Source organism: Thalia democratica, chromosome 8, assembly GCF_965202585.1.
Source record: "Thalia democratica chromosome 8, ktThaDemo2.hap1.1, whole genome shotgun sequence".
Taxonomy (NCBI): Eukaryota; Metazoa; Chordata; class Thaliacea; order Salpida; family Salpidae; genus Thalia; species Thalia democratica.
The window spans coordinates 19,922,172-19,936,525 of record NC_139172.1 but is presented as its reverse complement, the minus strand read 5'-3'; the positions used below and the strand labels follow the sequence as shown (position 1 = coordinate 19,936,525).

The 14,354-nt window shown below is 25.9% G+C and overlaps 1 protein-coding gene across 1 annotated transcript; it reads right to left on the bottom strand.

Annotated features, from left to right (window-relative positions):
• Nucleotides 1-968: 968 nt before the first annotated feature.
• Nucleotides 969-13,140, bottom strand: LOC145842551 (sterol carrier protein 2-like). Its single transcript, XM_082950009.1, has 13 exons — nt 13,046-13,140; nt 12,526-12,720; nt 10,668-10,796; nt 10,202-10,328; nt 9,569-9,719; nt 7,808-7,955; nt 7,505-7,655; nt 7,276-7,383; nt 6,114-6,282; nt 3,922-4,054; nt 1,995-2,127; nt 1,524-1,600; nt 969-1,296 (listed from the first exon to the last, which is right to left on the bottom strand). Exons 1-13 carry the CDS (start codon nt 13,097-13,099, stop codon nt 1,207-1,209), a joined length of 1,665 nt encoding a protein of 554 aa, XP_082806135.1. The 5' UTR covers nt 13,100-13,140; the 3' UTR covers nt 969-1,206.
• Between the last annotated feature and the right edge of the window lie 1,214 nt (nt 13,141-14,354).

Sequence of the window (14,354 nt, the reverse complement as noted above, 5' to 3'; positions counted from 1 at the left end):
ATTAAATTTACAACAAAAACATTTTAAGTATTTTTTCCACGATTACGTACGATTTAAAAAATACTATTTACCATTATGATTTTTTGCTTAAACATACGATGACGTTTAGTATTTTCTTACGTTAAAAGTAAGCTTTTGAATTTTTTAGCACAATTTTTCAAAAAAATGCGAATACTTAGAATTCTTAACAAGTCCAGCCCGCAATAATTTTTTTCTGCTAAATCCGGCCCGTCAATATTAGTTGCCCGCCCAACTTCATAATTACTATAACCAACATTTGGTACCATGGTAACTATGCTATTGTTGTGTACAAGTATAATGTTAGTGCTTTTACTTTAATTTTCCACAGTACTTTTCTATATTCAGCCAAAATGTGTTTCTCTGTTAATACTGTTTCAGAAAATTTATATGATAGTCGAATAAAGAAAAATACTGTGAAAATTGTTGGTACTATTGTATATTCTGAAGAACTTGTTTCTGTATTAACAAAATATTAGCTAGTAAACTTTTGTTTCTACTTTCCTTTTGTACAAGTGATACACTTCGCAATTTTATGTAAGACTACTGCTCACTAGAAGCTGATCTACTTTATTTGTCATATTCTCTAATCAACTAGTTATTTTTCTATATTTTCTTTCAGCTTTAAAAGTAAATATTGTAAACTTTTTATATCGTATGTTAATAAAGCAAATATCATTTAGTTGTTATAAAGCACTAAAATTTTCTTTTACTTACTTCAAGCTAAAAAATCAAAACTTTAAATTATTTCAGCAAAAATAGTTTTTAGAAAATTTAATTTAATAAAACATTTAAAATATAAATAGAATCACATGTTTATAATACAAAATAAATATCTAACAATTTTTTCATCGGCTACGATAAACTTTATTTAAATATAATGTTTACTACTTAAATTACAAGTATAATACATAGGTAAACTTTTATTTTAAAAATATAATTTTATTGGTTTAAAATATTAAAATACGAGCATTAAAATATTGTAATTAGAGTTTATTTTATAGTCTTTAATATACAATTCATACTGTTAAAAATTAAAAAAAACAACTATTGAATTCCATTATAAATTAAAGGCGTGTAAAAATACAGATAAAAATTGAATAAATTACATATAACAAATATATACTGCACAGGTATTCTTGTGATTGTTAAAATGATTATTGCATAGTTGAGAAGTAAAATAACAAATTAAAGTTTTGATTTAGTTGGCAAAATATTGCCTATTTTCATTGCAAGTCCCATGTTTCCGCTAATTTTTAATTTTCCACTGAAGAAAGCCTAAGAAAATTTGTTAGTGTAAATGTTAATTTAAATTGTTGACAAGTTATATATTTAAATAAAATAATGCTGATTGAAAGTTTTGGAAAAAATACTATATTGTTATATTTTTCAGCAAAAATTAATTCAGCTCCAAGTGTAATAAAGACTACTTTCAAATCAATAATACTTGGGAACTTAAGTCAATTTATAGCTCAGTATAAAATATTATATAAGTAAAGACTTACTGAGTTGGAGTTGAGTTTACCAGTCATAAGATCAAATAAGTCAGCATCAGCCATTGTGAGTGTGCATTCGGGTTTAACTGAGATATTTTTTTATTTTAAATAATGTACATGACATATAAAAACTTATTGGTTTAAAAAGTTATTTTACATGTTTATTATTTTTTTAGTACAACCAAGAATTTAGGTTTAACTTAGCTAAGCTTTTTATAAATAACGTAAATTGTTAAAGTAATTACTTATGTAAATAAGTTGTTTTATAGAGTTATGAAGCTTTTTAAACCTGACAAAATAAATATTGAATGTTCATTAGACACTAACAGACTTAAAGAAATATAAAAACGTGCATTAAACATTATTTTTTTATTTAAACCTAATTTATAAAATTCTGGTTTTATCTTTATAGTATAAAAAAAAAGTTTTACATATATTTCTATTGAAGCAAGCTGAGTCAACGGATCAAAAAAAACAAACTGTCAGAGTTGAGTTCTACTTTTCCGCTTCCATTTTTCAGGTCAATCACCCACTTCACAGATTTTCCACCAGGTCCTTTGTTGACATGGAAGCATATTATTCCCTTCACCTTTTTCACATACTTGTCTCCTTCCTTTAATCATTAAAACATTTAAATAAGTATTTTAAATCAAGAAAAAAGATAAAAAAATTTTAATAATTAAGCATTGTCAAACATTTTTTATTATACAAATGTTAACAACGAACTAAATAAGTTTAAATTTTTTTTTTTTATTATGTAATCGCTATGTGTCCCTAGTTGTGATAATAGCTAATAAGTTTACAAAATAACTAGTTGTAAACACTGACAAGTTTAAATTTATTAAAGCAATATGACGTTTGCTTAACGACGAATTTTTAATACAAAATGCTATTCTTGTTGTAGCAACGGTCAGTTATTGATGAACTCTGGTGGATGACAGCGAATTTACCTTATTGAATTGGAACTCTGAGTGGATTGCAGTTGAGTGTTTGAACTTTTGTAAATTTGTTGTTTTAAAAGAAGTACCAAATTATAGATTAAACTTTATTGCTTATTAAATAAATTATTGAATTATTCTTTAGCTTTATCAACTTTTTGTATAATTTTACTTGAGTTAATACGTATTTTTTAAATCACATTTGTTATTAAATATTGTTTATTAAACTGTGCTGTGTAACTTATAACCGGTTGTTTTTAATTTAAGCTACTATTTAAGTGATTACTATGCCATTAGAATGATTAAGACTAAGAAGGGCTTAAGACAAAAAAATAAGGTAATGGGTCTTGCAGATACTGAGCCATCAGTATCTGCTGACTTCAATTATATAACAAAAGCTTAGAAAGTTGCTTATACAAAAACACTATAACTTTTTCAACAACTATAAATCTAATTGTATGTTTTTAAACATATAAATCTTGCAGGACTTATCAAATTTTCTATTTAGTAAACTTAAAAGATTTTACAAACTATTTTCTCTAATGCAGACTTAAATATATTAATATTTCATCATCATTTCTAGTTATTAATTTTTTTTGTCAAAATAACATTCATCCTGACTCTAACATTTCCAGCTTGGTATACATTTGTATAACTTTTTATCGTAAAAAATCTTTCAACTTAAACCATGTTAAATTGAAAATATTTTACTAATTCGCATCTCAGCATATTGTATTATTTATTTCAATATAAACTTAGAACAGATTTTAATTAATAAAAAACAAGAATTTAGCTTTTTTTGTGCTATTTAACAAAAGTTAAATCAAAATCAAACTATATCTGTATTTCAAATATTACAATAAAATTAATCTAAAATGTTTTAGTTAAAAAAAAACAACTTGAAACTAAAATTATTTAAACTCAAAAAGAATAATATGATTTTATTAAAATATAAGTTTAGTTCATAATACTAAATTCAAAAAAAAAATAAAAAAACGTGATATAAACGCAAAAGTTCACTTTCTACCAAGTTGGAAATGTTAAGAATGAAGCTTAATAATAAAAAACAATGAAGTTGAATATGAAATTTTTTCAGCTTAGCTGCCATTAAATCACATATTTTATACCAGTTGCGACTTTTTTTTTAAACCCGAGATCTGCAAATGATGCGTCTCAAAATCTAGCGGTTCAGATCTTTACAACCATTGTAATTAAATAATAGTGGTTGAGCATGAATATATTAAAAGCGTTACATAAAAACCTGTTTTGAAACTCAAAATTTTTAAAAGCTTCATTTACAACAGCTCTTACTAACAATATACAATACAAAGGCTAATTATTTTAGCCTAATATCTTTATTATTAAGTTTTAACAACTAAAGAAACATTAAAATGCCAACAAACATTGGACCAAACACTTTTTTTCAAGCAAAATCTAAAAACCTCTTTAAACAAACAACTCAAAAAAACCTTCTCGACAGTTGATTTTATTTCCTGGAAGGCGGGTGTTGATTTGAAGCCATCAGCGGGTGAAGCGGAAGTTTTTCTCATCTCAAGTCTTCCCTGCACTGGTTGCGGGTGAACTGGCACCACATTTCCGTTCCTACCATTCATCGTTTATTTATTTTAAGTCTAGTTGATTATTGTGCGTATTTATAAGACATCGTATAAGATTTTAGAAAAAACTATTCAAACATTATTGAAGCAAAAATGTCAGCCTGAGTGACAAAAAACTAGCCTGAGTCAGCCTGGGTATCTTAGAAAATTATAAAAAAAAAAGTAAAATGACCTGTTAATCAAGCTTAGATAGCTAAAAATATCAAAATGACAACAAAAGGGTTTAAATATGATCACAATTTTTTAGATTTAAAGAAGATTTTAAGTAATATAAAGCTATTCAAAACTTAGGAAAATATCCAAATAAGCCTGAGTTACCCTGAGTGTGTGCCAACCCTAATTCTAGTTTTTAAAAAAATTGAACTAAATTTATATCGTACATATAACCTGTGACTTATTCAAAAACTTTAAAAAAAAATTTATTAGGTTAGCTTAAAACTTTAGTACTAATAATTAGAAAAACTTACGTTTTTTTTTTGCACATTTTATCTACTAAATTTGGTAGGTATTTATATGTTTAGAGGCATTTTATAAACTAGATAGTTAATTACATAAAACAAAACAAAAACTGAAGAATATGTTGAAAAAATATTGTGTTTAAAAATGCACCATAAAAAAATGTACAACATATTAACAATATAAAATTTACCCTGTTAAGGCCATAGGGGGGGGGGGGGTCCACTTTGTTTTTTACAACTTGATCTTATTTTGTAGAATTTAATCTGAGCTATCAGACACTTTTAACCGCTTAAAAAAACTCAAAGTAACTTTTGAGATATAAGCGATCAAAGAAAGGGCGTTCAATAGGTTCCTTATGGAAGGCGAAAACTAAAAATGCGAAAAAATACTATTTCACGAAAAATCTATCTCCTCCTTCATTTTTTGAGTAATCTTTCTCAAATTTTTACAGAATGTGTATCATTAAACTTTAAAGAGATCTATTGTAGGATTTTTTTTAATTTTGAGTAAAAAAAAAATTATTGTCAAAAAACTACCTTTTTTTTAGTTTTTTGTGGATAAAATTTTTATTTTTCAAAATTTCAAAAATTCCAACATTCAGATTCTTCAAAATATTAAAAGGAACATTTCCTGAAAATTTGAAGTCTCTAGGTCAAAAAATGAAGGAGAAGATAGGTTTTTAGTGAATTTTTAAATTTCTGAGAAAATTGACCCCAAAAAATTTGCGGTTCATACGTTTGTATCGGAAACTTTTTACAAAAAATAAAATATCTCAAAAGTTTAATTATATTTTTGAGTTCTATAAAAACAGGCTTGTAGTTTGTATTTAAAGCTTTCATATAAAAGCCAAAGTTATTTTTTGTAAAAAAAAAAGTCGGACCCCCCCCTATGGCCTTAATATTATCTTTTTTTTGATTATAACTACAATATTATATATTATATATTTTTGTTAATATAAACTAAGTTTTGTTTGAATTATCAACAAACTGAATATAAAAATTTATAATATTTCTAGAAAAAATACTAAATTTATAACAGCAAAGCTGTTTTTTTAATAAAAATAAAACTAAATAATATCAGCAAGCAGTCAAAAAATATATTGTGTTTTTCATGATTACTAATAAAATTTCGTTACTAACTATAATAAAAAATTAGTTTGAGAATTAAACTTATAAAAAACTATAGTATTGCATTTTTAAATATATTTTTGTATTTATTAAAAACTAATTATTACAATTAATTATATTTTCAAAACTATATTATTGTTACAACAATAAAGAAAACTTAAATAAAATATTCTTATAATAACAACTAACATAAACAAATATGTAAAATTAGTTTCAAAATAACTTTATTAAAAAAGCTAATTCTACCTTAAAAGTTATTAAACACTCATAAACTTAATAACCCATATTTGAGTAACTATCAACTGTGAAACATCTTTAATAAACACTTATTCACACATACTTTGATAGTTTCTATTTAAACTTTTCCTAAACTTTTAAAAGGCTACAGTATCTAAACTGATAAAAAACGCTACATCACGTAACCTCTTTAACAAACTTAAAATAAAAACAAATATCAACCTAGCGAGCCATTCTTTCCTTGCTTGGGGGAATCCCAGCTTGTACATGGTGAGCACGACAGCGCCACCTATGCCGAGGTTGTGCTGCAGTGCCACCGTGCAGTCATCAACCTGCCGCTTGCCAGCCTCGCCCCTCAACTGCCAGCACAACTCCGTGCACTGAGCCAATCCTGTCAATCATTAATAAGTTAATTAGTTGCATATTTTGATCAAGTGCCTTTGTTTGTTCATTTATGTTACAAAACAAATAGGTAAAATAATAATGAACTTTTGATGTTTATTTGCTTTTTTGCTTTGTGTTTGTTGTTGATGTATTTGATAAAAGTGAAGCATAACTAAAATTGTAAACGTTTTTTGTTTTAATTATTATCGTAAACATGAACAATTTTAAAACTGAAGTTACAAACTACTTATACATCTAATTAAATTTTTAGCAAAACTAACTTCAATGCAAACCTTCATTACATGTTATAATAAATTTTCATGTAAAAATAATATCAAAATTAACTTTAGTTTGAATAGCATATATACATTTTTTTTTTATTGTTTTTCATTAATTTAGACTTTTTTAAACGAAAAACACAAAACTATTTTTAATTTAGGGTAGTTTTAATTAAAATACTTTTCAAAAAGATACTAAAATTGTTTATTTTCTTATAATTCATTTAAAAAATCTAAATAGCTTGCATTGTAAATATAAAATAATTTTTAAGTTTAAATATATTATCTTATGTCTGCTGGAAAAAATGTAAGACTTAATAAAAACATCTTAAAACAGAAACATGATAAGATTAACATGAAGTCGAAAAAATCAAAAACAAGCTTTGTGGTAAAAAAAAAATCAAATTTTAATGATTTCGCTAAAGACAAACAAGTACTAAAACGAGTACAAAATAATTAATTATAAGCTACATCTTAAATGTTTCATAAAACATTTTTTAATTTGTATAACATTAATAGCTTTCTTTTAACACAACAATTTTTCTTAAGCGTAGTTATAACATTGATTTTACAACCAATTGACCCATAGAAATACTAAAATTTTCTGTTATCATAAAGACCCTAGCAGCAAAAATAAACTTAAACTATTTTTTTGGTCAAAGTATCATGTAACAGATTCTTATCGCATAATTCGACTAGCAATTTAAACAAGATGAACTTACCAGTTGCTCCCAACGGATGACCCTTTGAAATGAGTCCTCCGCTCGGGTTGATAACGTGCTTGCCTCCATAAGTGTTGTCTCCTCTGTCGATGAAATCGCCCGCCCCACCTGTAATTAATATATTAATAAAAAACCAAAATTTGTTTTAATAATTCTTTTTAACCAATATACTTTCAAAGACGTTCCTAAAAAAGTTTAGCTTTAAATTTAAGCTTTAAAAATGTTGAACCTTCAGGACAGAGTCCGAGAGCTTCGTAGGTGACGAGCTCGTTAGCAGAGAAGCAATCGTGAAGCTCGATAACTTGCGCGTCGCTCGGTGATAACCCGCATTGCGACCTGAGCTTATCGCACGCCGATTTCGTCATATCGCTTCCAACTAGCTGCAAAAAAAATAAGTAAATAAACATAACTCGACAAATAACAATAAAACATTTTCGCAGATGATGAAGCAGTATACAAGCTTTTGTTTGTTCGACCGCCGATAAAACTCGGACTTTAGCCTACACTAAAACTCTAAAGCAAACAAACGCACTTTGATGCAGCTTTTGTCATTGAAAGTGCTGGAGAAGTCGGTTGACATGACCTGGCCGACGATTTCAACTGCTTGGTGCTGCAAGTTGTTTCTCACAACGTAATCTTCGCTGGCAAGAATTGCGCATCCGCTTCCGTCAGATGTGGGACTGTAGATAAATTTACTTTTTTAGATAAACATGCATCTTTTTTTAATGTCAATCAGAGTAAAATTAAATATAACAGTTTAGAGAGCAGTAAACATCTTTTTTTTTTTTTGCATTTTGATTTTATGCATTTTTGACCAAAACTTCAAAACTTATTTGTTTTATATGTCAAAACACAGATTAGGCGTTTATTACAAAATATATTACAATGCAAAAAAAATTATAGTTTTTTACATGTTTTAAGTTAACTGTCAACATTTTAAAGATTTTTATTTTATTTTAGCTGAATATTATTTTCACAGATTACGAAAACACTAACCACAAAAATCTAAAAATAAAAATATAACCCCTACATTGATTTATAAAAAATAGTTACCCAAAAACTAAGCAAGTAAAAATAAAGAACCAAAAATCGAGCTTATAAAAATTATAATTCCAAAATTGAATCTGTTTAAAAAAATATTCTAATTTTATCTTTTACCCTTTTATCTTACTTCCTATCCTAAAACTCTAACTTATTAATAATCAGTACCCCTAATACTTTTTATCAAAAGTAATTTCTATTTTCCTCTCTGTACGCTTATACCTAAACAACTTTACCTGAAATTTGAAAAGTTTTAACATAAAGAAATTTATCCCAAGTTTGAACAAGTAGACATAACAATCCCAAATCAAAGAAGTAAAAAGGTGACTATGTAGTCATTATTTTTACTTGACTTCACTAATATTTTGATACTTTTTATGTGCTATGAATAAAAACGTTTAAAGAAAATCTATAAGTTTCTTTAACTGTTAGTAGTTTTATTAATACTTTTTAACTTGTTTTTGAACTAGTGTAAACGTAACTTTCACTAGATGAATTAATTACTTTTTAGATAAATACAATTTTAATTAAGCCTTTTTGTCGTTTAAAACTATAATCAATTATTTAAAAATTAATAATGATTATTATTGTAAAAGTTTAATTTAAATAACTTAAATTTTATATGTAATAAATTTAACAGTAAAAAATTGGTATTGCTATTTTGGGTAGATGTCAAATTTGCACGAGCGTACAAAATTGCACGAGGAGACAAAACTGCACAAAATTGCACTAATATACTTTTGCACGAGGGGATAAATTGCACGAATACATTTTTTCACGAAGGGTCACTTTTGCACTCAGACACTTTTTCACGAGCAGACAATTTTGCACGAGTTGTATTTTTCTTTTTTTTTTAAGTTCTTTTTACTATCACTGTTACCTCTAACCCTTATCCTGGGTCGGTAGCTTTTTTCGTTTTTTTATCAATTTATTTTTTAGTTTATTTTTTGTTTTTTAACTCTCGTGCAAAAATGTAACTCGTGAAAATTTTCTCCGTGCATTTTTGTTCTCTCGTGCAATTATGTGCCCTCGTCCAAATTTGTTTTTGTGCAAAAGTATCTTCGTGCAATTTTGTGCACTCGTGAAATTTTGTTGTTGTGAAATTTTGTCTTCGTGCAATTTTGACGCGTACCCGCTGTTTTATTGATACTTAGATATTTTTACTTGAAAATACTTCTTAACTGTATTTTATTTAAATTTTTATTTTACCTTCTTTGGGATAAAATAAAGCATGTAAAAACATTTAGCTAACCAGCATTGGAGTAAAGTTAAGTATTCGTAAATTTTCTTTCCATTTAAAACTTGATCAAGTGAATATTCTTTTTGGAACTGAGAGTATGGATTGTTTGTAGAATGCTTATGGTTTTTCCAAGCAATTTTAGCAAAGTGCTCTGGTTTTGAACCTATAAGTTTTAGGTTTAATCTATTTATTTGCTATTTCTAATTCATTTAAAATATGTACTTTATAAAAATTTTTTTTTTAATCGAAGTAAGCCTGTTTAGCTTTTTAATTATTTTGTTTTTATTCATACTTTTAAATCAGTTAAAATACTTACTTCGAGAAATCTTTTTTAAATTGAACTAAGCTCGTTTAACTTTTTAACCATATTTTAGATCTAATTTAATTATTTATTATTTTTAATTTATTTTGAAAAATTTACTTCAAGAAAAAAATTTAAATTCGAACTAAGCTTGTTTAACTTTTTTAACATTTTTTTAGGTTTAAATTTACTTATTCATTTATTTTTTCATTTTAAATATGAACTTCAAAAAAATTTTTTTAATTTGAACTAATCCCGTTTAACTTTATCTTCCTCTAATTGTACAAAAAATTGTTATCATCAATGCCTAAATTTTATGAGACATCTACTGACAAAAAACTAACCATACTTTTCCATGTGTTCAAGTCCAGCGTTTCCAAACAACTGAGGGGTCATTGGAGCGGCTGCGATGTCCCTCATTTCCGTCATCGCTTCAAAATGCTTCAGTGTTGGGTTCGTTCGGTCGTTCCACTGAAGTTTAATAAAAACTCATTATATACCTAAACAGAAATTGTATGAAACTGTTTACTACATTCTGAGTAACACTAGAGTAACCTTTTGTTTTATATATTTTTTATACATTTTTTACAAAGTTTGTTATTAAATATATAGCATATACTTCTTAGCTTGTTATATATCTAGATTTCCAACTAACTACAACTTATATAGTAGTTATATTTAAGAACTAACATTAAAATAGGTACACTAAGATAAATAATAGTTACCAGCTTAGTTTAGGCATCTTTTTAAAAATATAATATTAATAAAAAAACACTTAAGATTAAACAATAACAAATTCAAGTTTATTACATGAGATCCCAGCGAACCAGGAGCCATTTTTTCAAAGCCAATTGCCATTGCACAATCCGCCATTCCTCCTTGAACAAGTTGCTTTGCCATGAATAATGCTGTGGATCCTGTAGAACAGGCATTGTTCACCTGTTTATTCATATAACTATGTTTGTAAAATTCAACAGTTTTGTTAACTTTTAGACATCTTGTACATTTTGCTTTATAAAGGTAAGAGGTATAAGTTACAACAACTTATGTTGGTAAAATCTTGGCCTCAAAACCTTTTTTTACAGTAGATTTTTATTAAGGCCATAGGGGGGGGGGGGGTAGGCCATGTTTTTTACAAGTTGATCTTATTTTATAGAGTTTTTACTAATCTTCAAGTTGCTTTTTACCGTTTTTAAAAATTCGAATTAATTTTTGAGATATGACAGGCCAAAGTCGGGCCGCATAACAGGTTCCTTATGGGGAAGGAAAAACTAAAACGGCGAAAAAAGACTAATACATTCAAAATCTATCTCCTCCTTCATTTTTTAAGCAATCTTCTTCAAACTTTCACAGTCTATTCTTTATACAATAACAAAAAAACGTTATTTGTGACTTTGAAAAATTTTAAGTAAAAATACCTTTTTTTTGAAAAAAAAAAAAATTTAATAAAAAATCACTTTTATTTTTTTATTTTTGTCATAAAATTTTTATTTATTAAAATTATTAAAATTTACAAATAACGTTTTTTTCTCATAATGTAAGGAACATTTTCTAAAAATTTGAAGAAGATTGCTTGAAAAATGAAGGAGAAGATAGATTTTAAAGCCCGTTTTTAAAAACTCGAGAAAAACGGCTTTAAAGTTACCCTTTATAAAGACAACCCTTTATATAACCGGTCATAAAAAAAAAGTTACTTAATATTTTTTAAATCTAAAAAAAGCATCTGAAAGATTATGAAATTTACTATAATATAAGTCCATATGTTATTTTTGGTCAAAAAATGGCTTCTACCCCCCCCCCCCCCCCCCCCTATGGCCTTAAAAGGTTAAATTAAGAAATTACAATGGCATTTGCGATTTTTTCTGATACTTAAAAAAAGTTAAATGAGAAAAAAGTAAAAAGTATTTGTTTTTAATGAAGTACTTTAAAGTTTTTGCATATATATCAATTAAGTTCTAATCACAAAGTCCTCCAATCAGTTCTATGAAAAACCTATCTGAATTTAAAATAAGAACTTAAACTATTATGTTTTAAAGAAAATAAAATGAATTAAAAAATCACACTTTAAAATTTCTTTTAAGATTAAGTTTTTAAACATTGTTTTTAGAACCCTAAAGACTTTTCAAGCATTAGCTTTAAGCTTTTTGAAAAAATAGTAGTTAGGTATTTGAAGCAGCTAGTTTTTAATCTTTTATTAACATTAAGTTAGAAAATAAAAGTGTGCTAGACAAAAAACAATGCTTATTTTACAAATTTTAAAGTTAGAATTTTTTAAAGTAACTTATACTCAAAAACTACTTACTTTTTCTATTTATTCTACAAAAAAATATACACATATCAACATTTTTTGCACACTACTTGAGCTATACAACCCACATCAATAAAGTGTTAAATAAGGAGACTTGTATTTTTAATGAAAATCATTAAATAATAAAATGAAATTAAGGTACTTATTGTTTAATTTTATTAATATATGTTATTAAATTTCATCTTTAGCTATAAAACTATTGATGTAGTAGTGTTAAATTTTATTTGTTTTAATGATCTTTTTCAAAATAGTATCTTAAAAATCAAAATTTTCTAAAAAATAACTGCATAAAGTTAAAACTATATTGTTTAAGAATATACTAAAAATAAAAACAAAACACTTTAGATAAAAAAAATTTACATTGTAAACAGGAACCCCAGTTAAACCAAGCTGATAGACAGCTCTTTGTCCACAAGTAGTGTCACCGTAACAGTAACCAGCTACCACTTGCTCAATGTCTTGATAAGAAACTCCAGCGTCTGCAAGAGCTTTCTCTCCTGCTTCTTTGGCCATATCAGGATAATCAAAGTCTTCTCTTCTACCAGGCTTTTCAAACTTTTAAAATTCATCTTATTAATATTTAGTGAGAAATACAATTTTATGTTTAGTAATTTAGTTCTTACAAGCCTAATTTCATCAAAATATTCTTGCAAAATTTTGTTATACATACTAAAAAATAATATTCATTCAAAGTCTTCTACAAATCTATTTAGAAGATAAAAATACTAAAACCAGAAAATTAAACTAAAACAATATTTAAGTTGCTAACAATAGCTATAAACTTATTGTAAATAAATTTTTAACGTTCTTCACTTTATTTTTTATTTTTTCATAATAAACTAAATGTAGTATAAAAAATTAATAGAACAAAAAAACTAACTTTGGTCATTCCAACTCCAATTACATACACTTTTCGACCACTTTTTGAAGACATAATGAAAGTTTAAGTAGTTTAAGTTAAATTTTTATAAAGTCTAAAAAATAATTTTTTATTTATGTATTTTGTGTTAACAATTTATTATTATATCAACTACATTGTATTTATACTCCAGTAGCAAGTATTTACAACTTTTCAGAATATTTTAAAAGATAAAAACTTAAACTTAAATGCTTAGATAATTTTGTACTTTCAATAAAATCAGTACAAATGGAAATTACTATTACAACAAAAACTCAACAATGTGCTTAGCTTATTATTTTTTTTTATTATTAGCTTTTTAGCTATTTCAAATAAAACAGTTTAATTTAAATGAATTTAATACTCTGTTAAAGATTGTTAAAAACTAAAATTTGTTAGAAGTATAATGGTCTATAGTTTTTACATTAATAATATGTTGCATTAAAAGAACTAGTTATCAATGGCTAATGTACTTGAAAGATGCTGGTTAGTACCAAGACCAGTAGTCTTTGAAATGGAGTAAAATATTTTAAAGAATCATATCTATAACTTTTTCTTTTATTAAACTCTCATTTTTGAAACAAAACTTTTTAAAATCATTAGGCTTAAATCAGCAACTCAAATAACTGTTTGATTAAAAACTTTAACTTTGAGAATAACAAGCATTATCTGACAAAACTAAGCAAAAACTTTTAATACAATTGTTTGTTTTTTCTTAAAAAAGTTTTTTATATGCTTTTTATTTACAGTTTACAAAACAGTATGCTTCATAGTCTTAATTTAACACTTATTTTTCTTATTAATTTACTGACTTGTCAAATTCATTCTTCTTATTTTTAGCTTATGTTATAACTTACAATATTATTTAAAATCAGCACTGTGCATCCTTTAATCCCTCCAGTTTTAATGGAGAAGTAGATTTAAATATGTCATATAAAATTAAAGTCTTAACTTTAAAATACAAAACAGATATAAGTTAAATGGCTCACAATGTAATTTGTTTTTGTTAAAACTATTTTTAACTGCATTAGAATTACATTTTGTTTATTTATGTCTAGTGAGACTTTTACGACTTGATCTTATTTTGTAGACTTTTATCTTACCAAACTGACATTTTTAACCACTAAACAAAATTCAAAATAACTATTGAGATATAAGTAATCAAAGTCAGTGAACTCAATAGACTCCTAATTTTAAGCAAACTAAATACTCGAAAACAGACTCTTTTATAAAAAATCTATATTCTCCTTAATTTTTACAGTCAGTCTATTACTAATAGTTAATTCTTTTC

Bases quoted from the DNA above. Each gene is read 5' to 3' on its own strand.
- LOC145842551 (XM_082950009.1), bottom strand. From the start codon at position 13,099: ATGTCTTCAAAAAGTGGTCGAAAAGTGTATGTAATTGGAGTTGGAATG. The intron at 7,384-7,504 runs GTTCAACATTTT...TATTAATTACAG, and splicing joins TCTCGGACTCTGTCCTGAAG to GTGGGGCGGGCGATTTCATC. The intron at 4,055-6,113 runs GTTGATATTTGT...GATGAATGGTAG, and splicing joins AGGAAAGAATGGCTCGCTAG to GAACGGAAATGTGGTGCCAG.